Consider the following 25246-nt stretch of genomic DNA (forward strand, 5'->3'; position numbering starts at 1 on the left):
ATAACTGCTTCTAATAGTAACAGCACTACAGGGAGAGAAACTTTATAATTTCAAACGTAAAGTTTGGAATGTTTAATATCCACCCAAAAAGCTGCTGGAAATTCAATGCAGTGGACTTGCATCACCAAAGAAATTCTTAAGTTATAGTAGATTCTTTTTTCAGGTATAAAATCAACTGGGTTCTTGATTTGATACCTGTCAGTAGGAAAAACCTAGCTAGAGATAAATATAACCTTGGAAGAACAATGAAAAAAAAAAAATCTGTTTAGAATGGTAAGAAAATGTGCAAAGGGGAAATAAGTTCAAACTAGAAGTGGAATCCATGAAACAAACCAAAAACCTAGAGAAAGAATTATTTTTCTCAAGAATGTTGTATAGTCCCTTATTACATTGGATATGAAGTATAATAGAACCCAACCCCCCAAAAAGAAATGCTTCATGTGTTCCTCAGTGTTAAAAATTAGAAACATCAGAATGTTGTAGATATAGCTAAAGGAGTGCTTAAAGTGAACTTTGTAGAATTAAATGCTTATATTAGGAAAATATGAAAGTCTAAAATCAATGATCTAAGATACCAATTTAAAGAAGAAAAACAAAACAATAGCAAATTGAATGATAGTTCAATTAATGTAGTTAGACAAGAATAAAAAATTAAAAGTCATGCATGTTAGAAAAGAAGAAATGAAACTGGCTTTACTTGCAGTTGACATCATCATCTATGTAGAAAATTGTACCTACAAAAAACTACTAGAACTAATAAATTTAGAAAGATTTTGTATATTGACAGGATATATGGTCAATATACAAAAATCAATTATATTTTATGTACTAGAAAAATACAATTAGAAATGTAAAATTTTAAAGTATTATTTACAATTTAAAAGTATTAAAGAAGTAATCTAACAAATTTGTGCAAGATTTGCACACTGAAGACTATAAAATATTCCTGAGAGAAATTAAAGATGTTCAAATTAAATGGCGATATATACCATGTTCATGGATTAGAAGATACAATGTTGCTAAGATATTAATTCTCTTCAAGATGACCTATATATTCAACACAGTCTCATGCAAAATTCTACCAGGCATTTTTGTGGGAATTGACAAATTTCTTGTAAATATTATATGGAAATTCAAAAGACCTAGAATAGATAAAACAATTTTGAAAAAGAAGAACAAAATTGTAGAAATCAGATTACCTGATTTTAAGACTTGTTATAAAGTTAGAGTAATCCAGACAGTGTGATACTGATGTATGAATAGATCAATAGAAAAGAAGGCAGTGTCCAGATAAAGACCTAAACACATATGGTCAATTAATTTCACAAAAGTTGCCAAGGATATTCAATAGGAGGAAAATATAATCTTTTCAACAAACTGTGCTGGAACAATTGAATATCCATTAAAAAGAAGAAGAGAAAGAGGAAGAGAAGGGAGAGAAAAAGGAGACTGAAAGTAGATATAGGACTAAATGAAGGAGCTAAGATTATAAATCTTCTACAGGAAAACATAGAAAATCCTTCTAACATTGGATTAGACCAAAATTTCTTAGGACACAAAATGCATGAGCCTTAAGGGCAAAATACTGATAATTTCTTAAAATTAACTGTTTCGGAAAAGCACAGAAAGTGGGGTAAAAAAGGCAATCTATATAGCCTGGGAGAAAATATATAAGTTTTTAACTTATATTACATAAAGGACTTGTATCCAGAATACATAAAGAACTCTTTTCACTCAAATTATGAACACAAGCAACCCAATTAAAAAATGAAGAATTAGAAAGTATAAAAGATTTGAACAGACACTTCAGAAAAGAATAGCAAATAAGTATATAAAAATAATATAAAGTAAATATAAATATATTTATATTTTAAACTTTTCATTATATAAAATATAAATATAAACGAAGTATATATGTATATGAAAAGATACTCAAGATCATTAAACATCAGGGAGATGCTAATTTAAACCACAATGAGAACCACTACATACCTGCTAGGATGGCATTGAAATTGACAATACTAAGTGCTGACAAGGATATGAAGCCCTCATACGCTGCTGGTGGTGATGTAAAATGGCACAACGTCTTTGTAAAACAGTTTGGAAGTTTCTTATGAAGTTAAGCATACACTTAATCAGCAATCATGCTTGCAGTACTTATCCAAAATAATGTAAACATATGTCCTAAGATTTGTATATAAATGTTCATAATGCAGTTGTCCCTCCATATCCATGGGAGATTGGTTCCAGGACCCCCAGTGAATACCAAAATCCACAGATGCTCAAGTCCCTTATATAAAATGGTATAGCATTTACATCTAACCCACATACATCCTCTTTTATACTTTAAATCATCTCTAGATTTCTTATAATGCTTAATACAATGTGAATGCTATGTAAATAGTTGCTGGCATGGCAAATCCAAGTTTTGCTTTTTGGAATTTTCTGGAAAAATTTTCCTCCATATATTTTCAATCCATGCTTGGTTGAATCTGTGGATGTGGAACCCACAGATATGGAAACCAACTGTAGTTTTATTCATAGTAAATAAAAACTGGAGATAATTGGTGACTTGATAAATAATGGAATTCCATTCAATAATAAAATAGAATGCTGATACATGCAAAAACGTCAGTGAATCTCAGAAGCGTTATGCTAAGTGAGAGAATCCAGGCACATAATGTACAGTATTATTCCAGTTCTGTAAAAATTTAGAAAGGCAAATGTGTAACGAGAGAAAGCAGGTACAGATTGCCTGAGAATGGGTTGGGGCAAAGATTAACTGCAAAGGGGAAAAAGATAATTTTGATGAGGGGTAGGGACTCGGGGAAGGCTGGGGAGGGGATGGAAATAGTGTGTATCTTACTCATGATAGTGGTTACATAAGAGTGTACACGTGTCAAAAGTCACCAACACGTACTCTTAAAAATTGGTGTATTTTATAGTAAATTACACTTCAAAGCTGATTAAAGGAAAACAAAGCATACATACCCAAAAGAAATTGGTCTTTAGATTTACAGAATCTCAGGTCAATGTTTGGGAGCATTTTAGAGGTAAATTTTAGAAGTCCCAGAGAGGAAGAGAGACATTAAAAGAATCCAGATGTATTCCAATTTGTAGTCTCTGCTGACTTGAATCACCAGGGTATTTTAAAATCTTGGCATAAATTAGATTCCCGTTTTTAGTGATCTTGCAGAAGCATGGAAAATTGGTGAAGATGATAGTGGCTATTTGGTGGGGGAAGTGGGCAAGTCTAAGGAATTATGAATACACTGTAGGCCAGGAAGACTGAATTTAGTACTGGAAAAATATTAAATGTCATCACAGAACCAATTTGCAAATAATGAAGGAAATAGAGTAACAGAAACTTGGCTTTGTCAAGAAGGACCCATGCCAGACCACTTCAGCCTCTCTGATTACTGAACAACAGTTCTGGAAGTTTAACTGGAAGCAACAATTGGAACGTATCCTGGCCCTGGTCAGACATTTAGATTTAGTCTATAGTAAACCCTCATCACTAAAATTGGAAAATATGGTTTACAGCCGCAGATGCAGCCCTAGCTGAAGAGTAATATCTAAATTTTCCTGGCACGGTGTGGAGAACAGAAGGAAAATATGTTTGAATTGTGGGTGATGAATGTATGGTGTGTTTGAGGCATGATGAGGTTTGCATGGGTAGAACATGGGAGTGGGAAGTGTGTGTGTTTGGGGGGTAAGGGGAGGGAATGAGAGAAAGATGAAGCCAGAACACAAAGGGCCTTCATACACCATGTGAAAGAGCAGGACCTCTTTCATGAATTCCCCAGAGCCGTAATAGAATTACTGACAGACAGCTGGTCCTAGACTCTAGGTCGGCTTCCCCCTAGTCCAGGATTATTTCACTTCTATCACTTGCTGCTTCTCCCTGCACTGAAATGAGCAAACATTATTATACTGAGAAATAAATAAAGAGGAATTATTGATGGTAAGTAGATCATTTTTGAGCTCCATTTTAATGTTAGAGAAGATTGTATACCTCTTAGGTTGATTTGGCAAATAGCCACAGGTTTGAGAATTAGAAAAAAATAAAAGTACAGAAATATGCACTGCAGAGCCAAGAGAATGAGAGATGAGGAACTATTGTTCCAGGACTATGGATGATTCTTATATACTGGTTGTTAACCAGATCTTCTCTGTGACCTCAGGCAAGTCCTCTGCCTTCTTCTTATCTATAAAATGGGGATAATAATACTGATCCATTATCTGTTATCTGAAATTCTGAAATTCAAAGAACTCTGAAAAACAAAAGTTTCTTTGGTTTTGTTTTAATTTCATAAGTTCGTGGCAAACTCAGGTGGTGGTGAAACCTGGCCTGAACATTGAGGGTTTATGGTCATTTCCTACTTAGTGTGAATCTTCATGAATTCTGAAGAAATATTAAGATTTGATTATAGGGTGGCCCACTAAATCCTGCTGGAGGTGTTTATAACATATGCTATATGAACTCTACTCCCTTTCTAAAATCTAAACAATTCTGGATTCTGAAACATCTGGCCCCAGGGGTTTCAGATAAGAGATTGTAGATCAGTAATACCTTCCTATTAGGCTTCTGTGAAGATTAAATTTCTTACACCATAACTCAGAAAATGGTGAAGTTATTATTGCATATCATTACTGAAACGCAGAAATTAGATCCCCCCCTCCCACCTCTTAAGGATGAGTGAAGATTTAAGCTGATGATGCCTAAGATTATTCTTAGTACTTTTATGTTTTAGTCTGTCAAGTGTGATTTACAGTATATCAGCTATTGAAACAGAACGTTTCTCTTAACTGTCTTACTCTGAACACTTATCCTTCTTTTCTTGCAATCTTTACACGCTTGGATGGGTGCCTTATTTGCCTTTAGGTGTTAGCTGACAAACTTTTTTTGCAGTCATCCTTCCTAAGGTGCATTTTATGAAACTCATGTTTAGATTATACATCTCCTAGTTTAATTAAAACACAAACAGATATGCTTATTTTCTGAGAGTTCTCAATAAAAATGAGTTCATAACATGCTTTAAGACGATGTCTTTATTTGTAAAGTCATTGGTTAAAAACACTAGAGGAAAAATATCCACCTAGATTCCATTCAGTGTTTCCCAAGTAGAATTTTATTTTTGTGGTTGATTTATGGCATGCTTCCTATTTCTTCACGCTATATAAAACCCTTTTGCTGTGTTTAATCCTTGACCTGTGGGCATGGAGAAACGATTATGTAATACACATCTAGTATTAGGAAGTTTTTAACTGAAAATTTCATATAATGAAATGATTGGGAGAAAAAGAAATATTATTTAAATAAATATTATATTTCAAAAGGAAGAGATAAAGCAGTTATTTTTAAATGTGCTTTTCCATGGGACATTTGCCTCTATTCAGAGGTGGGTTGGAACATAGCAATAATGAATCCCTTTGCCACTCTGGCTCCTGCTCCCCAGTGTCTTTTCCCTGGAAGGATGTTGCTGCCAATTTAGGATTGTAACCTGTGTGTGTCTGTTTACCTTTGTTTGGGTAAGTGTTACTAGGTACTCTGCTCTTGGCCATCAATTCCACTACCTGGGTGGTTTCACTCAACATCAGAATGAGGAGGAATGCAGTGATGAGGCACTGACCCAGAGAACAGGGGTGATAAGGTTTAAGATAGTATAAGGATTAGAATGTAGACTTTCTATACTGTTTCAGAGGTGGGAAGAGGAAACAACAAGGATGGAACTTTTTCTTCAAGGTCTCATGCTTTCTCCACCCTATTTTCAAATTTTACAGTCAACCAACCACTGAACTTCCTCTCCCTACAGAAGGTAGTGTGGGGAGGAAAAATTTCAGTCACTTGCGAGTGAAAAGATAATCTTTTAGCTGCCATGATTTGCTGTGTTGTAGTAGAGCAGTCCTTCTTTCATGAGAACGTATGACCAAGTGGCCCCTTCCAGATCCCTCATTCTTTTAGGCTATGACCTTAGAAGATAAGTGCAGTCATTTGCGGGAACTTTTGCTTTGCAGTTTTCTAGTTGGTTGACCTCAGGTAAAATCTCTTCACTATCTGCCAGATATTCTATCTTAAAACATTTTTTTTCCATAAACCCTAATTCCTATGAGTATTATAAGGGGGGGGTATTAATTATAGTCTGTTTAATATCACTCAGTACATGAGAACATTGTTTTTCCATTTAGTTTCTGGTACTCTGTAAAGCTGTTCATAGTGTTAATCATTGAAATATTTCTGAGAATCTCTTTCTTCATCCTAAAGAGAAGATAACAGGAAATAATGACATAAATGTGTTTTGATAAATGTGAAATAGTTTGTAGACATAGGATTTTATTTAAAGTGGAAAAAATGATTAATTTGATCAATGAATGTAATTCCCTCGAATAAGATTGCTAGATGTCATGCATATAGTAGCCAACGGTGAACGTGATGCCGAAAGCTCAGCCTCTGTACACCAGTGCCGAATCAAATCCCAGAGATAGAGTTTTGGGTGAAGTAGAAGAGAATAGCTTTATTGCTTTGCCAGGCAAAGGGGGGCAGAGCGGGCTCCTGCCCTCAATAACTGTGTGACCCAACCCTGGAGGATTTGGTGAGGAGTTTTATAGTGATGGTTCAAGGGCAGAGTTGATGATAAGATTAGGGTGTGTGCAGAGCCTGCACTCCTTTAATCTGGTCTCAGGTAGTCTGATGAGTTTTTCTGGTTGCTTTAATCTGGCCTCAGGTGGTCTTCTCTGGAATGAAGAATGCTAACTCCATTTGATGGGGGTTTTGGTTCTGTAAGGAGCTCAAAGATATTGTTCTGTGTATCCCTTGAGGCAGAACCAGGACCCTGCCCCAAGGCTGCACTATTGTTTTCTGGCTGGTCCTCATTTGTCTCTGCATCCTCTCCCTTCCCTGATTAGCAAATGTTTGAAACTGCCCTTTGGGGCTCAGGGAAGGTCATGGAGGCTAGAGTCTGTTCCCTACAAACAAGGAATGGGGGACCTGGAAAGGCTTCTCTACCCAGGAGCCCCACAGGGTCCTGCTCGGTTTCATACAGGCAGCTATAAAGGTATGTGTTTACAGAAAGTAGATACATGTTCCGTGTTCTGATTTTGAACAGGTATTTTGAACAACAGTATCTCCTATTGTTTCTTTTCTTTCCTCCACCATTGGCCCATCTCTAAGCAGTATTCCACTGAACTGAAGAAACTCTACTGCCAGATTGCAAAGACATGTCCCATCCAGATCAAGGTGATGACCCCACCTCCTCAGGGCGCTGTCATCCGTGCCATGCCTGTCTACAAGAAGGCCGAGCATGTCACTGAAGTGGTGAAAAGGTGCCCCAACCATGAGCTGAGCCGTGAATTCAACGAGGGTAAGGAGAATGGGGATCTGTGGCCGTTCAACTAAGTTCCTTGAAATAGAGCTCCTGTGGAGACTTTTGTTTGGTGCCCACTTACCTGGTTCCAACCTCTGCTGTCTGATGGCAGCTCAGGCTACCTTTCTGGCTGACAAGACTGTCTGAGAATAATGATGAGTAAATTTCAGGCTTTCACAATGATTGAACTGTTTATTTTAATATTGGTAATTGCTCAGTGACCTGGACTTGCCTCTCTACTCCCAACTGCTTCCTTCCTTCTTCTTCTTTTTTTTTTTTTAATAGGAGGGTTTAAGGAGAACATGTGGCCCCTGCTCTGTTGGGCCCTGGCTAGGGGCTTCAGTGCCTCTCCCAGGGTAATTGTCAAGGCCAGACCAATTAGGGTCTAGAAGGGGAAGAGATAGGAGCATAAAAGATGAGAAATATTTAAAAAAAAAAATAGAAGAAGAAAGTAGGAACTAAGAAAAAGAAATGAAGACAAATAATGGATAAGAAGAGTTAATAGAAGATCTAGAACGTAAGCTGGGGACGGGAAACAATAAAGTGAAGGACTGGGAGTCAAAGAGCAGGTATCTTGGGGCGACCTTTAAGTGCTGTATCCATAGGTAAGTTAGGCCCCAGCCTCTGAGCCTCAGATCCAGTAATAGTTTTACAGAAGAGTTCATTATTTCCAAGGGTCCCCTTACATCTGCTGTTCTAAAGTTCTGTGAAGGCAGGCTAAGTCAAGAAGACAGAAAAATGGAAAGGAAGGACAGAAGAAAGCATAAAGATTCATCAAAGAGTGATGAGGGTGCAGGAGGGTTGGGAGTTAGGATACTTTTTATAGAAATTATATGAAAAATAGAAAGATTGGTAGGTAGCCAGAATATGTATATGTAGAGAATATAATAGATGTTAGAGAAAAAAGTAATGGAGAAAGAAAATAGATAGAAATTTAAAAAGAGAAAGTTAAAATCCTCCCAGCTTAATACAACTATTTTTTACACATTAATTTCTAGTCCTTGGTTATATGATCGCATTATCCATACCTTTGCATCTTGCTTTTCACTTAACAATATGCTATAAATGTTATCCCCTATAGATAGGCTTCATTATAGGTTTCCATAATTGCCCTCCATCCCTCAAGGTGACATAACCATTTCTTATTGTTTTTTGTTTTCTCACTGTTTGACATAATAGCTGTTTTTAGTTTTTGCCATAATAGATGATGTTTTAGAGAGCAGAGAGCATCTTGATATACTTAGCTTTTTACTTTTATTGAATATCCAATTTGTAGAATGAGAATGTGCAGCCAAAGGTTAAAAAACACCTTCACGTCATTAACTCTTGGAGCAGCTTCTTTCTTTTCGAGTTCCACCAGGTATCACATTTTGTGAAACTTTGCCTATACTCTTTTAAAACTTGCTTGCCTTTTCTTACCCTCTAGCCTGGGGCTCTTGCAGTGCAATAAAAACAGTAAGTTTCCCATCTTTATGACCAAAGTAAGATGGAGACTTCATGATGAAAAAAAGAATAGGCAAAGTGAAAGTTATATCCTTGCCATCCATAGCTTCCTATTTAGTATTTTTAATGGTCAATTTGGGTGCAGTATTTTCTCTCAAGCTAATATATTTTTTTAAATTAACTTGCTCCTTTTTCTTCCATTTTCCAGAGAAGCTAGAAAAATTGCCTATAGGGATCAGGTCAGAGATGTAGTCATAGAGTTCTCTACCACTTGAATTGTTTACCCTGAGCACCAGAAACATGGGACTGTTCCCTTAAATACAGATGAACATTCCTGTCCTTTCTGTGGTTGTATGGGTGGTGATACTTTCATGTGTTAGATCTCTGGCAACAGGATCTATTCCTCTTTTCAAAGGATATATATTTCCTCTATTACACAAACCATTTCTTTGGCCAGCAATGTTCTGTCCATACAGTTTCATTTTGTTTTCTTTGTTTTGAGAGTGAAGAACTAAGAATTTTTTTTTTCTGTCTCCGGTCTGCAGGACAGATCGCCCCTCCTAGTCATTTGATTCGAGTAGAAGGGAACAGCCATGCCCAGTACGTAGAAGACCCCATCACAGGAAGACAGAGTGTGCTCGTACCTTATGAGCCACCTCAGGTAAGCAGATAAGGACTGGGAAAACTTGAAAGTATTAGTTTTGGTGATAGGGGGTGTTTCAAGCATCAATTTCTATTTTAGTCCTTGTTATAAAACAAGTAACCTTTGTTGTGTTTCTTCTCTCCCTCTTCTCCACAGGCCACTTCTCTATCCCCCTTCAAAACTCCTAAATTTGTGCTAAATTTGTACTTGGTAACGTGGCTCTGTGCCCATGTTCCCATCTTAACGGCAGACGATAATTGAATCTACAGTTGAGTTTATACGTGGCATTATTATCCAGAGATCTTAACTGGCAATTCAGCTAGTAGTGGATGTACACGAGTACTGGATACAAGTATTTTCCCACTGGCCTGAAAATGGGAGAACCTAAGATGGAACTCTTAGCTGAAGTTTGACTGTACAGGTTCGCAGGTTAGAAAAGCAGAGTGGTGTGGCAGAAAGAACACTGGGGTAGTGAGAACAGAGACTCTTCATTTGCTGACTCACTCTGAGAACCTTTAGCTTATAACTCTCCATCTCTGGGCTTCAGATTGCCTCACCCATAAATCCGTTTTCTGGACTAGATGATTTAATTCTGAGGACCTTTTAAGCTCTAGAGTGTTCTTTATAGAAGTGTACATTCACATATATGTTGTACTGTTTTATCCACCTCGGGAAAATATCCCTGGAGCATTACTGCTATAGTTAGTAATTTTTTCATCTCTCTCTTTTCGTATATGTGATGAACCCTATTTGAATTACGTGATATGATCAGCTTGCAAATCAATATGTAGGGTCAAAGATCGTTATTTTTTAAAAGCCTATCTCACCTTGGGTAGGATCCAATGTTACAGATATTAGCTTTAAGCTTCCCAAGAGCCAAGGCAAAGAAGAAGCTACTGTGGATTTTACAGTTTGCCTTTGTAGAAGAAAGCACATCGCTTCCTCGGAAGTGGAGTTGTTTAAATAAGTGAGAACTAAGAAGGAAGAACTGAGAAGAAAGGACGTCAGTTCAAACCATGGTTAACACCGACTGTTTTTTCCCCCTCTCCGTGTTAAGGTTGGCACTGAATTCACGACAGTCTTGTACAATTTCATGTGTAACAGCAGTTGTGTTGGAGGGATGAACCGCCGTCCAATTTTAATCATCGTTACTCTGGAAACCAGAGAGTAAGTGGCATTTGCAGAATTGTCATTCTATAGAAACTCTGGGCAGAGGGCAAAGTGAAATTGTGTTTGCTTTATCATTACCTTTGCATGTGCAGCAGAGAGCTACCCTTGATTTTGTCCTTTGTGCTTTAAATCCTTGCTGCAAACACTTACATAAAAGATCTAAGAAAGCGGAGACAGAATGGGGTGGGTAAAGGTAGAAGAGAAAAAAAAAAAAGAATTGGGAAGGTGTTCAAGTCGCTTCATACCTGAATTCTTGACATTTGACTGGAATAGTTTCTGATTAGACAGTGTTTGTTTTCATGTGGCCCCCGAGGCATTTAACAGTTTCTTTGAATAAGTCTGAGCTGCCTATGGGGATTTTATCTGGAGACATCCACTGGCTTAACTCAAGTTTCCTTCAAAATATGTAGCTAAATACAGCTGTTCAGCTAATGGCTTGGAGGTTCTTTGCAGAACAAATGGATGCTATTTACTAATATTGCTCATGGCGTGTAAGCACTTTTTTGTTCTGCCAGATGCTTTGGGGCCCATCCTCAAAGCAGCCATAACCAAGCTGGTAGTGGTGGTGCACTGGTGATGGCCAGCAGGGGACTTTTCAAATTCTTTTAATTTAACCCTTTCTTCTCCTCTTCTCTAATTCCTAGTGGGCAAGTCCTGGGCCGCCGCTGTTTTGAGGCCCGGATCTGTGCTTGCCCAGGGAGAGATAGGAAGGCAGACGAAGACAGCATCAGAAAGCAGCAAGTCTCGGACAGCACAAAGAACGGTGATGGTACGAAGCGCCGTAAGTAGCTGTAGTGGCCAAATGGGGTAGGGTTAAGTCTTCTCCAGAGAGGGGGGCTGGGGAGTGATCTTTGAGAAGCTGCAGAATAAGACCTAAGGGCTTTAGAGGCAAGTATGACCCGAGGCCCCAGAGCTGATGGGAGCAGCTCTCGCTGAAATGGACTCCAGGTGTACACTATAGCATTTCAGAAGCAAATCATCACGGTGAGGATTTCTTAGTCAGCAATGCTCCAGATATGACTGCCAAACCAGTAACGTCAGCATCATCTGGAAACTGGGTAGAAATGCAAATTCTTAGTTCCCAGACTTGCTGAATCAGAAATTCTGGGTGTGAGGTCCAGGAACCTATGTTGTGTAAGACCTGCAGGTGATTCTGTTGCCAGCTAAAGTCTGAGAAGCAGTATCTCAGCCTATTGGTATCCATTTATTTTTCTATTATTGAGCATGAGGGTTGAAAATGCCACCTGCCCTCCTCATGAATCTGGGGGAATAGCGAGACTTGAGAACACGTTTTATAAAGCGCAGTCTGGGAAATATGCAGATCTGGGTTTCATTGAATCTTGATGTGTAGGACCCACTTGGGGCCTTAGTTACATCATTTATCGTGAGGCTAATGATTTAGGTCAGTTGTTTTCCAACTGGTCTTTGTAAGCAGTAAAAGCTTTTATTAAAGAAATATTTCAAAGAATGCAAAATAGATGAAAGCAGAGCTGCTGTAGCTGAAGAAGCAGGAGTCGGGGTGAGCTGTGGTTTCATGCTCCACTCACACCACCCCTTGCCCGTGAGGTACACGTCCCCAGAGGCCTTCAGGTAACAGAGGTTCTTCAGTTAACAAGCGTTTGAAAACCATTGATCCACACGAGCTACTAGAGCGTGAGACATAATTCTAGAAGGTGGCTTGCATAAGCCTGATATCACGACAGCAAGTATTGTAAAGAACATCACACTATGAATTGTATCATGAAAAAGGTTTTAATCTTTTTACTGATTATTCTGCAGAAGAAATAAAAATTTTTGTTGCATTTTACAGAACAACAGTGTTATAACAACTGACCTCCATTAACTTCTGGCTGTTCAGTGTGATTTGCTTTTCCAGTTAGTCTCTTTTCCTCCCTGATTATTCCTCAAAAAATCATATACCTAGGATTTATATTATATATACAATATCAATAGTACATATAATATCCATAATTATATCTCTACCCTTATTTTCCTCTTGGGTCTGTCTGTTGGCCTAGCTCCATACACTTCCCCGAGCACCTCAGTTACCAATAAATCAGTAACTTTCAGTAAGAACGATTATTTGAACTTTGGTAGGAGAATCCTCTCTATACCCTGGATCCTGGGTGTAGTTTCTACATTGTGGAAACCTTAGGGATTTATGAGATTAATTCACTCGTTTTACCAAAGAGAAAACTGAGGTCCTGGAAAGAGAGACTGCTTATCAAAAGTTATGCGATGTACATACTGACATGGGAAGGGTAAACTCACAAGGCTGAATGCACTGGCAAGACAACCTCTATAGCATGCATTTACCTCCTTGGAAGATAAATGACCTGAAAAATAAAACACAAAACCAATGTATCTTCCTTTCCTGAACAGCTGTTCACAGACCCATGCCAGGAAGACACAAGGATTCCTGCAGCACTACTTAAGCCAGAGGCCATTTCTCAGCCTCCCCGACCTCCCCCGGGGGTTTTCTTTCATTTGTTTTCCCTCACCTTCCCTCCTCCCCACCTCATTATTGCTAGGTTTACACCTAAGGTAAAAGCAATCATCACCAATTACTGGCTGCTTAGAACTAGAAATTCTAATCTCATAAGTGTTGCTGGTGCTACTGTCTGTGTAATAAATGTATTTATTGCTTCAGAAATGTTCCCAGGATGAAACTTGCATTTTTCCTCCACCAGCTTTTCGTCAAAATACACATGGCATCCAGATGACATCCATCAAGAAACGAAGATCCCCAGATGATGAACTGCTATACTTACCAGTGAGTCTCCCTTGGGTATTCATGATCGCTTCATTTTCACCTTCTTTGAATGAGCTTTTACTCTGGGATCATCTTTCGATTATCTGTGACAATGAGAAGAGGGTGACGGAGACTAGTGAGATAAAACAGAGAATTTATTTTTTGCAAAATTAGGAAATTACTCCTTCCCTCTACAGTTCTGGAACATATTAGCAGTGTGGGCTCTTCTACTTACTGCTCACCCAGTCAAAGCTACCTTCCTAATAAAATTCTTCTTATGCAAATATTTAAAATTAATTTGTACTTCATTATTTAAGAGTGATAACATGATTTTAGACAGCATGGTCATACCAATTTAGGACTAAAATTTTGTCAGAAGGCATTCACTAAGTTGATAATACATAATGAATTGCCTGGGATTTCTTTTAGGGAGTGCTATAAAGAAAGCCAAGCCAGGCAGAATCCTCAATTATATGGGAATGGCCAGAGACTTGGCCTAGTTATTCTGTAGGAGCATTTTTCATTCCTACAAGGAATATAAGCCCTCTCAAGGTCACCAAGGTGCCCCTTTTTAGGCTATGGTTGTAGTTCATCGAATTCTTATTACCTTAGGTCTTTGCTATCTAGAGTGGCAGCAGAGTTTGGGTAACCAGTATATCTCTTGATGCCATCTACACTGACTTGCGACACAGACAAGCTAGGCCAGGAGATCTGACTGGGATTAAAACTAAGCCACAGGTTTGGGTGTGCCGTGCTTGCTGCCCTTCCTTCTTCGGGCCCTGAAGGTCAGGTAAGGGAATTAGACTGCTTGCTGGCAGAATAATTAGACAGTGAGTTAGCTAAGATTCTCAGTGTCTTGTTTCTCAGGCTACATATGGAAACTGACGTGTGAACTCTTAAGTTAAACATTTTCCTGCTATACTAGATATTCTGAAAGACCTAATATGTTTTCAGCTGATGAGATAGAAACCACTGGAAGAGCTGTTTTTTTTTTCATGAAATTTCAGTTTGTACTAATGGAGGAGATACCCTGTATTCTGTTACATCTTATTTTTAGTGACGAATTAGCCAAACTGAAATGTGTAAAGAAAAAAAAAACTCTTAATTTACCATGAATTTGGTTGGTATTTGTTGAGTGGCAGTAATGCGAGACCCTGAGCACTTAGAGATCAGTAGGGTACAATTCTTACCTTCCAAGATCTTGCCTTCTAGTGAGGAGACAAATAGGCATAATGCAATGAAATCAATGCTTCAGCAAAGCTAGGCATGACACTGTGGGAGCACATAGGAAGGATGGAAGAATCAGCCTAAAAGACAGGTCAGGAAAAACTTCTCAAAGAGCATGATCCCAGAGCTGGGATTAGTAGGAGTTAACCCAACAAAAGGTAGAGAAAATCTTTCCATTTCTGAACTCTGACAAACTCTGCCTCTCATGCTCAGGGAGGGGACAGGTGATGTGCTAGGGTGCACAGGGTAAACAGACACTCACTCTCGGGGTCAGGCAAGTGCCCTTTGTTCTCCACTTGCCTGTCTCTAGTCCTGGTCCAGCTCAGACTTTTTTTTTTTTTAACATTTTTATTGGAGTATAATTGCTTTACAATGGTGTGTTAGTTTCTGCTCTATAACAAAGTGAATCAGTTATACATATACATATGTTCCCATATCTCTTCCCTGTTGCATCTCCCTCCTTCCCACCCCTGCATCCCACCCTTCTAGCTGGTCACAAAGCACTGAGCTGATCTCCCTGTGCTATGCAGCTGCTTCCTACTAGCTATCTATTTTACATTTGTATACATTTGTATATGTATATTTACATAGTGTATATATGTCCATGCCACTGTCTCACTTTGTCCCAGCTTACCCTTCCCCCTCCTCGTGTCCTCAAGTCCATTCTCTAGTAGGTCTGCGTCTTTATTCCCGTCTTGCCCCTAGGTTCTTCATGATCATCTTTTTTTTTTTTTTTTAGATTCTATATATATGTGTTAGCATACGATATTTGTTTTTCTCTTTCTGACTTACTTCACTCTGTATGACAGACTCTAGGTCCATCCACATCACTACAAATAACTCAATTTTGTTTCTTTTTATGGCTGAGTAATATTCCATTGTATATATGTGCCACATCTTCTTTATCCATTCATCTGTCAATGGACACTTAGGTTGCTTCCATATCCTGGCTATTGTAAATAGCTGCTCAGACTTTTTAAAGCTTTTAAGAGACTCTCTTAAAGAAGGAAGCACGTTTTACCTCTGCTGAAAACATGTGTCATTCTAGAGGTAATTACAGTTAATTCTAGTTATTTGTGGTACTTATGCTTTATAAAGTCACTGTGAACACTGTACTAGCAAATACTGAATCATTGCTCCTAGAGGAAATACAGGATTAGGTTCCTGTGAGCCTCTGGTCATGTTTTTAGTAACTGATCAATGCATTACCTTGTTTCATGTGTGTTTCTTATTTAATATATGCTGTTGATTCATTAACATTGAACTCACTGCCCATAGCACTATAACTCATGGCTGACCTAAGCTTATCTAACACATATTCTCTCCATAAGGCACGTCACAGCCTTCTTGCACTTAGGAACACGAGATAGCATGGCAGCTGCCCTTGGGAACTATTTTAAATGGAAAAATCACCCACAAAAAGAGAAAAATGTGGCCCTAACTAGACTACTACGAGAAGGACATCTGTTTCCAGCATGAGATCTGAAACAAAAAGGCAGAGCATCGCCTTCTTCCCCCTCAGCTGGGAACTTGCACAGTGGTTGAATCAGCTTTTCATCACTCTGCGCATGTCTGTGAATGACTGCAAAGCCTGCCAGTGTTGTTTTTCCTGTAAATGTTAACAAGTAGGCGAATTCGTCCATGTAGAATCCACAAATAATGAGCATTGACTGTACTTCTGATAGTTCTACAGCTCTTCATTTTTTCTTCACTTTTCTTCTGCTCTTTGACATAGGTGAGGGGTCGTGAGACTTACGAAATGCTGCTGAAGATCAAAGAATCCCTGGAACTCATGCAGTACCTTCCTCAGCACACGATTGAAACGTACAGGCAGCAGCAACAACAGCAGCACCAGCATTTACTTCAGAAACAGTGAGTGTGTCCCTGTGTCCTTTTAGGAGACGTGAGTAAGATGACTGTTTATTCAGATCAGCAACAGGGTGATTGTCGGGTGACGTAAAAGATGAGGTTGTGAGCAGAATATGGTAGGTTCAGATGGGCTGGTGTGGGGCACCTTTTTTCACTTCAACAATCTTCTGGGTTTCTTATAACCTTCCCTTTGAGAAGTTCCACCTACATTTTGCAATTGAATACAAACCATTTCAAGTGAATTACAAAAAAGACTCACACTAACAGAATTAGTTCTCTTCTCTATGCCTCTGATCCAAACACATCTATCAATAGTAGAACTTTGAGTACACACTCTATTCTAGTAATAATGTGTCTATTTAAAAACATGTTGTCTTTCTCGTCTCGATAGATTATCTTGTCCCTCTCCTGGGACGCACACAATCCACTTTTGGGAAAACTGTTATAGAGACAGCACGTAGGTTTTACTATAAGTGACTTGAGTGCTGTATTGAGGATTCAGAGTCCCAGTGCGTGCTCATTTGGCAAACATCTAGATGCAGAAGGGCAAAGTGGCATCATATTGCCGTGTTTTAACATCCCCATTCTAGGTCTTCTTCCAACGATACATATTTACATCAATGAGGCCAGATTTTGCAACCATATTAGAATATACATACAACCTATTTACATGTTAAGTTTTACCTAGATTCTTGGATCTTTGATTATGTTAGTTGTTTTATGACTAACCAGAATAAAATAGCTCTTGTAAAAGGAAGAGAAGTTGGTGAATCAGGACTCCACTTATACTTACCCTTCTGTGGTTAAGAATAATCACTTGTTAGCTTAAAAACTATTGTGTCTGTACTGGAAGTATTGCCAGAGTCTCTGTAGATAGATGTAAAATATAGACATTTGGGGCTCATTTTAGTAATTCAAGCATTTGACTTTATTCTTCAGGCAAAAAAAATAAAAAATAAAACCAAAACCATCTTGCCTAAGTCAAAGATTGTCTTTTACAATAGAAATGTAAATGAGCAATAAATAGTGGATCTTTTCTCATATATTATTAGCTACTCTAGAGAGATACCAATGGAAAGTGTAATAGAAAGAGATTGTTTTTCTTTTTTAAATCAAAATAAATGTAGGTGAGAAGGTTGGACTGTATTTCTGATAGTCAGAAGGCATCCTCTGAGCCCATACCTACTGACTATGAGTTATGGGGTGGGCAGCAGGGGAATAGAAAATAAGTGCGCTCTCTCTTTAAAGGACTTCAGGCTCTTTGAGCATTTAAGACTTTTTTGCCTGGAAGAGATCTCACCATTCACTTTTGGCGCAAAAGTTTGCAAATCATAATTATAAGGTTTTAGAGTAAAGCTGACTGGAAATTTGAATCAGGCGGTTCCTTGGGGACACAGGGTACTCCAAAGGAGAATTAGAATTCAAGGTTACAGAATTCCCATTGCCAATCCTATGTAGTCTTTAGGATATCAGATAGAAATATATATTAAAACATTCAAGTGCAAAACTGATTTAGTTCTTATAAACTCATACAAGAGGAATCAAAGAAATAGACTTGTAACATCATTTACAAACCAAAAGGGGATAAATGCCTTCTCCAAGATATGCATGTCATGCTATTAAGACATACTCTCAGATCGTCACCAGTTCACTCTGGAAGTGTTTGGCTTAGCCAAAATGACCTCAGTAGAACTACTCCATAGCAGATCATGCTGAACTAGTTGCTCCGTGATTTCCTGCCTTTTTTTAACAGGAAAAGTTCTGTCAGTATTAAATGGTGTGGTTTGAAAGGTCTGACCCTCTAGCACAGGGTTTGGCAAACTTTATTTTCTGTAAAGCACCAGTAGTAAATATCTTAGGCTTTCTGGTCCATATATATGGTCTCTTGTAGCTCCCCAGTTCAGAAGCACAGCAGCAAACCACAGACAATATGTAAACAAATGAGAGCAGCTGTTACAATAAAGTTTTATTTTATGGACACTGAAGTTTGAATTTCATATAATTTTCACTTGTCATGAAACATTCTTCTTCTTTTGAATTTTTCCTACCTTGTAAAAATGTAAAAACTATTCTTAGTTTATGGGCCAGGTTTGGCCCATTCACTATAGTTTGCCAATCCTTCTCCTAGATAAAAGAGTGGCTCCTTCATGGCTTCTTGAGGTTCATATTTTTTGATAGGAGTATCTGGAAGCTAATCTATATATTCTAAAGTAGAGAGGTATTAAAAGATTTTAGGAAGTCTTTTAAGGTGTCATTTCGGTATCTAACAAAACAACAGCAGCCTTTAACAGAGGCTTCTCTTGTCTTTCTTCTGGCTGAAAAAGACATGCCCATCTAGACACAAAATATGGTTCTTCATGAGCTAAGACTGGAATAGTTGACGTGACTCGTGTAATAAGCTTTTTACCGAAGATCTGCTACGTGAAAGCAGTAAAAATAGAGATGAGATAGTTGAGGTTCCCGCCTTCCTATAGTTTACAGTTTGGTGGTGAATTCCTAACCAGAACACCTTTTGAATCTTAAGAAAGCTCTGGAAGGTTATTCTCAGTATCATGTAAGTTCATAGGACAATTTTAAACAACCTGTCTAGATTATACAGTAGAAGGAATAGTTTTGTCATAATTTTAGAGACTTTACAGGCCAAGATGATCTGTTTCAGTTGGGGGCAGGTGCATTTGTTTGTTTTACATGGAGTACACAAGGATATATAGTCCCATGTCCCTGGATGATGAGTTATCCAGGGCTTATAACTTATCTAGCCTAATTGGCTTGCATTGCTCTAAAGGGAAATCGTTTTATTTATAATTAATATTCCATAAAACAATCTATTTCATCAAAGAAGAAACTATATCTTAAAATTATTATTTTAAGAAGCTCAAAAGATTTTAGAGACATATTTTCACTTTTTTGCATGTGTGGTCACAGATAACTAGCGAGGAATTTGTAGCCCCATAGTTTCCTGTGGTGTCCATTTATATGTATCATTGCATGTTTTTGAGTGCTTGTCTCACAGTGTATAAGAGCTAACTTCAGCTGTGATAACTTGTGCATGGAAATATAACAGACTGCAAAATGAAATCTTTGCAAAATATAGACATTTGGTCTAATTATGTCTTTGTTACATTATATATACATGGGTCTCCCTCCAATGATTGATATACATTTATATAAATTCTCCCATTGCTGTATTCTTCAGCTCAGTTTTTTTCAGCTCTTTTATTTTTATACAAAGCTTCAAGAAAGAGCACGAATGATTAGACAAAGAAAACTGGAAATCTAATTCCTGGCAATCATTTGAAAAGAATACATCAGCTTGGAAAATGCCTATGATAGCCTGTGATTTCCTTTGCAAAAAGTTAGTACCAATATGTTATGCTGGTAAGGAATCAATTTTATGCTTTTCTTTATAGTAGAGTGAAAATTAGTGGGAGGAGAATACACTCTGTATGAGGTAGCAATAAAATATTTTCAGTTTAATTGCTTCTATTAGTTCCTCACTATATGTTTTCTCGCTGCTTGCTTTTCATTTGTGCATGGTTTTCCTTTTTCAAAAATTCCTTCACAATTACCTTCATGATCATAGGCTTTCTGGAGGATAAATCTTACACTGAGTTTTTGTGAATCGAGTTGTTATAGCTGTAAGTAGGCTTTATTCCATTTATAAGGAAATTTGATTTTAGTTGAATGGCTCACATTGGAATAAACATAGGGAGCTATGTTCATAGGAGCCAGAATCTAGTGAGAGGACAAATTGGACCCATTCTTGCCACCAGACTCCTTACCGTCATATTTTCAAGGGACATTAACTCTTAAGATAGTTTTGCAGAAGCCACTTGAGACCATTTTAGCAATCTTTATGACATGTGTACTTTTGACCAATACTATCTCTTGTTCATTTTTTTTCTTCTGTAATTTACCCTCCTTCTTGGGTAAGATCTGATCTGAGAGCAGCATTACTTTGTTAAGATTTTACTTAGCCCAACTCTGGAGAATTATTTTTAAGTTTCTACAGAATAGATGTACTTTGATTTTAATACAAATGTATGACATCCTGAGGAGCTCTTAGTGTTTCCTTCTCCTTTATGATCACTTGATGATCGCGACTTATTAGTATCAATGATATAGGTCAGAGAATATTGGAGCAGAACAGGATCTTCAAGACTATAGTTCTAACCCCTTTGTGCTAGAGCTGGGGAAACTGAGGGCCAATGAACTACACCTGTGATTTCATAGCCAGTTCATAATAAATCTGAGACTAGAATCAGATCTGGAAGACATAGCTCTTTACAATATTCTGGACTGCTTCATTAGTTAAGAAAGTCATAATAAGAAAACACAAAGCAAGCATTCATTCCCATTTTTCTGTCCCTGTATCAGGTAGTTGGTATTTACCCTTGTGGTTTCAGTGTAAAGTCCTATTTCTTTAAGCTCATCTGGCTATGATTTTCTTCAAGAATGTTGATAATTCTTCCTCAGATTCATGTATCTGAGAAAGAAGCAAGTACTATTTTCAGAATTATCAATGTAGAAGAAAGCAGAAGACACAAATATTTCTCTCTCTCACTGACAGATATGACTAATACCATATTTCTAAGTCTGACTTAGAAATTCTCCACACTTACAGAATATTTGTTTGAAATTGCTAGTTTCATAGATTAAAAAAAAGGTAAATATGGGCAGTTTCATGTGGTTCAACCTTATAGGTCATGGCACTGCACAAGCCTTTACAGTTTACACAGTTAGTTTAGAACTTCACGAAAATGTTAGGAAGTTGTCAGGACAGAGATTTATTAGCTCTGAAGTGGTAATGCAGAAAAACACCCTCAGATTAATTAAATGCAGATAGATTAAATCACTTTTCTAAGTTCTCACGTCTCATTGCAGAACTTGTCTCAGTTCTAGTCTCAGTGTGTAATTCTCTGGTCCAGACATTTTTTTCGTAAGTGAAAGATGATTTCTGCATGTTGTCTTATTCAACCCTTGGTCCAAGAGAAGCCCCAAGATGTAATATCCACACAAGAAGTCGAAGCCATTGTTCTTTAGTTGGTAATAAATTGCTTCCCTACTAATTTGTATTCTGGCATCTTCTTTAAGATGATCTCAATTCTTGCTGGTGAGATGGCTTACTAAATCTCAGCACTGACCAAGTGAAAATTGCTTTGTTCCTTTGCAAGGAGTAACCAAATGTGATTCAAAAGCCATCTGGGCAGTAATTCCCAAACAGTTCATAGGGTTGCACAACCCTTAGGAAAATAAGAGGATTTGTTCCTGGCATCCTTGTGTCATAATTGATTTCTTCATTATGCAAAAGTTGTTTTCGTGAGTTTGATATGTGCATTTCTAGGCCAAGTTTGTGACTGAAAGGATTAGGATATTTATCCATCACAATCTGGGCACATGCAAAATGCTCATTAGTAGTTCTTTACAAAGGCATGATGACACAGCCCCCAGACTGATAAGATCATATTTCTTCATACTTCAGAGTTAGGCTAGACAGGAACAGTAATGAGGTATCATAATTGGGCAGATGACATTTTACAAAAGATTGAAGTTACTTCTTGACTCTGCATTCCTTTTTGCAATTAATTGAGTCCAATATGCCAAGCACCATACTAAGCATCTTGATCTACCTTGTCTCAGTAGTCCTCAACTGAGTAACTTGTGGAACTTCTTAAAAGTATGTGTATGCCTGGGTCCCAGCCTGGTCTCAGAAAGGATCCGGGAAAATACATTTTTTTAAAGTTCCACAGGTGATTCTAATAGTTCTAGATAGTTACCATTGCCTTCTCTCATTTCTTCTTCATAAAAATCTTGGGAAGTCATCTCTGAGTAATCTTAAAGGAAGGTAAAGAGGAAGGAACAAAAATAGCCGTGTGGCATTCTGTTCTGACTATACTATGATCATGAAGGTAGAAGGATGTGTTTCTGTATTCAGTTGATGTGAATATATGAAGTCCTAAGCCTTCATCTTTTCTTTTCTCTGGTTCCTCTCTGCAGTCTCCTTTCAGCCTGCTTCAGGAATGAGCTTGTGGAGCCCCGGAGAGAAAGCCCGAGGCAATCTGACGTCTTCTTTAGACATTCCAGCCCCCCAAACCGATCAGTGTACCCATAGAGCCCCATCTCTGTATTTTGAGCGTTATGTGTTTGTTGTGTTTCCGTGTGTGTGTGTGTGTGTGTGTGTGTGTGTGTATCAAGCCCTCGTAGCCAGGACTTGAAGACACTTTGGCTCAGAGACCCAACTGCTCAAAGGCACACAGCCACTAGTAAGAAAATCTTTGAAGGGACTCAAAAGTGTACAAGAAAGGACATTTTCTGCAGATTCTGTATCCTTAGATCTAGCATTGGTCCATCAGGAACCCCTGTGTCTGTCTGTGAGCTTTTGTGTTGTTTCTTGGGAGGGAGGAGCTCAGGTTGGGAAGAGGGGCATTACGATGTTTATTGGAACCCTTTTCTGTTACCTTCTGTTGTGTTTCTAAAACTCATGAAGAAGCTTTTGAGCAGGTCTCAAACTTAAGATGTCTTTTTAAGAAAAGGAGAAAAAAAAGTTGTTATTGTCTGGGCAGAAGTAAACTGTAGGTGACTGAGAGACTCAGGCCCTTTTAATGCTGGTCATGCAATGATACTGCAAATAGTAACAAGCTAAGGTGTCAAATGTACTGCTGGGCAGAGAGGTAATAACTACCCTGAGTAGCCACTGCGGGGAATGATTTTTTCTTCTTTTTGAGAACTTGCATTATCAGTATCCTCCCCTCATATGTAGTAGAAAGTTCATTAATTCTGTGTCAGGACCTGCCACTGCCACCCCATGTCAGCATCTGATGTGATAGTCTTCCTTGCTTTCGGAAACCCTCCAAAATTTGTGTTTGGACCCCAAGGCAGGTAAACCTCTTTTGTCATTTTAAGAGGAGGGTAAAACTACCCCAGTAATATTCTTTCAGGCAGTCATATATCATTCTTCCATGTCCACAATGGAATTCAAAGTCCTCTCACCAAATCTATAATTAACTCCTTTGATCGGAACTCCATAAAATCAGCCATATCACTGACACCGTTCAAATTGCCTTGTCCAGGACACTTATGCTTTATTTAAGTGATGTCCAAGCAGACACATTTTTAAATCAACACTCCTGGCCTAAAAATTAAAGACAGGAAGAATAGATAATTTTTCTTTTTTGGTTCAAAGACTTTAGAGAATCTATTTCCATTTTAAATCATATTTTAAAATAATAGTATAAAGACTAAAAAAATCTGCTCCCCACACCAGGTCACCAGCTCTTTATTCTTTGTCACCACAGCAATGATTTCTTGTTATTGAGGCTGTTGCTTTATGGATGTGTGATTTTAATTTTCAATAAACTTTTGCATCTTGGTTTATCTCGCAGTTTTTCTTTTCTGTCTCTTTTGCTTTTTTAAATTCCTTAAATGCTAGAATATTTTCATTTAAGTGCTTGAAGTACCATGTGTAAGTCTAAAGAACAAGAAGAATAGGTCACTTTGGTTCTGTCTACACTATTGTCATAGTTGGTGTTTTTATTTAAGATACTCTGTATCAAGGCCATCAGTCCTAAAAATAAATTTCAATGCCCATGTTAACTTGAAAATTTATTTTAGCCATGTGCATGTTTAATTTCATCATAAAGAGCTAGGCACTATAGCATCATTTGTTCACATCTCTGAATAAACCTTGAGTCATATCTTCAGTTGCCAAGTTCACTAGAAGAAATTTAAATCAAATTCCAGTTTATTAAATAAATTGACTTCTGTGACACTGGTGTTAGGAAATATCCAGAAATCTGTAGTGGAACCTGTTGTGCATAGGTTTTAAAAAAAAATCACAATACGTTCTGATCTTTGAATAACAATTTTTAAAAACTTCAAAAACAACCGTTCTAAATAAAATTAATATAGTCACTTAGAAAAATACTTAAGAAAAACAAGAAAAATACTTAAGAAAAAACATGTTTATGTTTTAGATAGAAGTATAATAGTAAAATCAGATGATCCTGTTACATTGGCACCGTTTTCAATTAATCTAAAAACTTTCTAATCCCTTTTAAGGAATTCACAAATTCCTTAAAAGGTTAGTGAGTATGTTTAATTTTTTAATGTTGTTTTTTTCTTCCGGAAGTTTTTTTTTCCCTTTCACCCTATTTTTATGGAAGTTTTTAATGTGTTTATAGTGATGTTTATATAAATGCATATATTTGAACTGATGGAAAATATTTTATAATTACAGTTGATCTAGCTGGAGAATAAATGCTGCCTTTTGTCTTTAGAAGCAAGATTCCTCAGCTAGAGAGAAAAGTTACATGTGGGGAGGTACTGGGCAAAATTTCGAGGAGGAACAATTTCTTTTCTCATGTTCATGTCTTCCCTTTTTCTGACCTGCCCCATATCCACGGTGTTTTGCTCTACCCCCAATATCCCTTTCCCCTCTCGGATCCCGCCATGCAAAAGTGGTTTGGTAAAATAGATTCACCCTGATGTATTGCCAAATTCCACTAGAGAGTTGCTTTTTCATTAGCAATGGAAGATTTAAGGCCAAAGAAGGAATCCTTTGGTGGAATTCTAGGACAAATTGTAGGACAATGTCCAGGGCACTTACATAATCTCCTTTAATCTTCATAGCAAGTCTTCTGGAGTGAGTGTAATGCCTGTTCTACAGATTAAGTAAATGAGACTCCAGAGACCTGTATAATACCCAAAGTCACTTAATTGATTTGTGTCAGATCGAGAATGTGAACTCTGATATTTTGATTGGCTCCAAAATTTATGTTC

At 37.7% G+C, this 25246-nt stretch overlaps 1 protein-coding gene across 9 annotated transcripts in view; it reads left to right on the plus strand.

Annotated features, from left to right (window-relative positions):
* TP63 (tumor protein p63) overlaps positions 1-25246 on the plus strand; it is a 228491-nt gene that overhangs the window by 190580 nt on the left and 12665 nt on the right. For 3 of the 9 annotated variants that reach the window (XM_082461483.1, XM_082461485.1, XM_082461486.1), the window contains 6 exons: positions 7175-7361; positions 9353-9468; positions 10508-10617; positions 11265-11401; positions 13311-13393; positions 16335-16471. In XM_082461483.1, the coding sequence (XP_082317609.1) occupies positions 7175-7361; positions 9353-9468; positions 10508-10617; positions 11265-11401; positions 13311-13393; positions 16335-16471 (770 nt within the window). Of the gene's footprint in view, positions 1-7174; positions 7362-9352; positions 9469-10507; positions 10618-11264; positions 11402-13310; positions 13394-16334; positions 16472-22465; positions 23843-25246 lie in introns of those variants that run through there. The other 6 variants (XM_082461489.1, XM_082461491.1, XM_082461488.1 and 3 more) reach the window with 3 other exon arrangements.

This window comes from Balaenoptera physalus (genome assembly GCF_965194825.1).
Source record: "Balaenoptera physalus genome assembly, chromosome: 4".
Classification (NCBI taxonomy): Eukaryota; Metazoa; Chordata; class Mammalia; order Artiodactyla; family Balaenopteridae; genus Balaenoptera; species Balaenoptera physalus.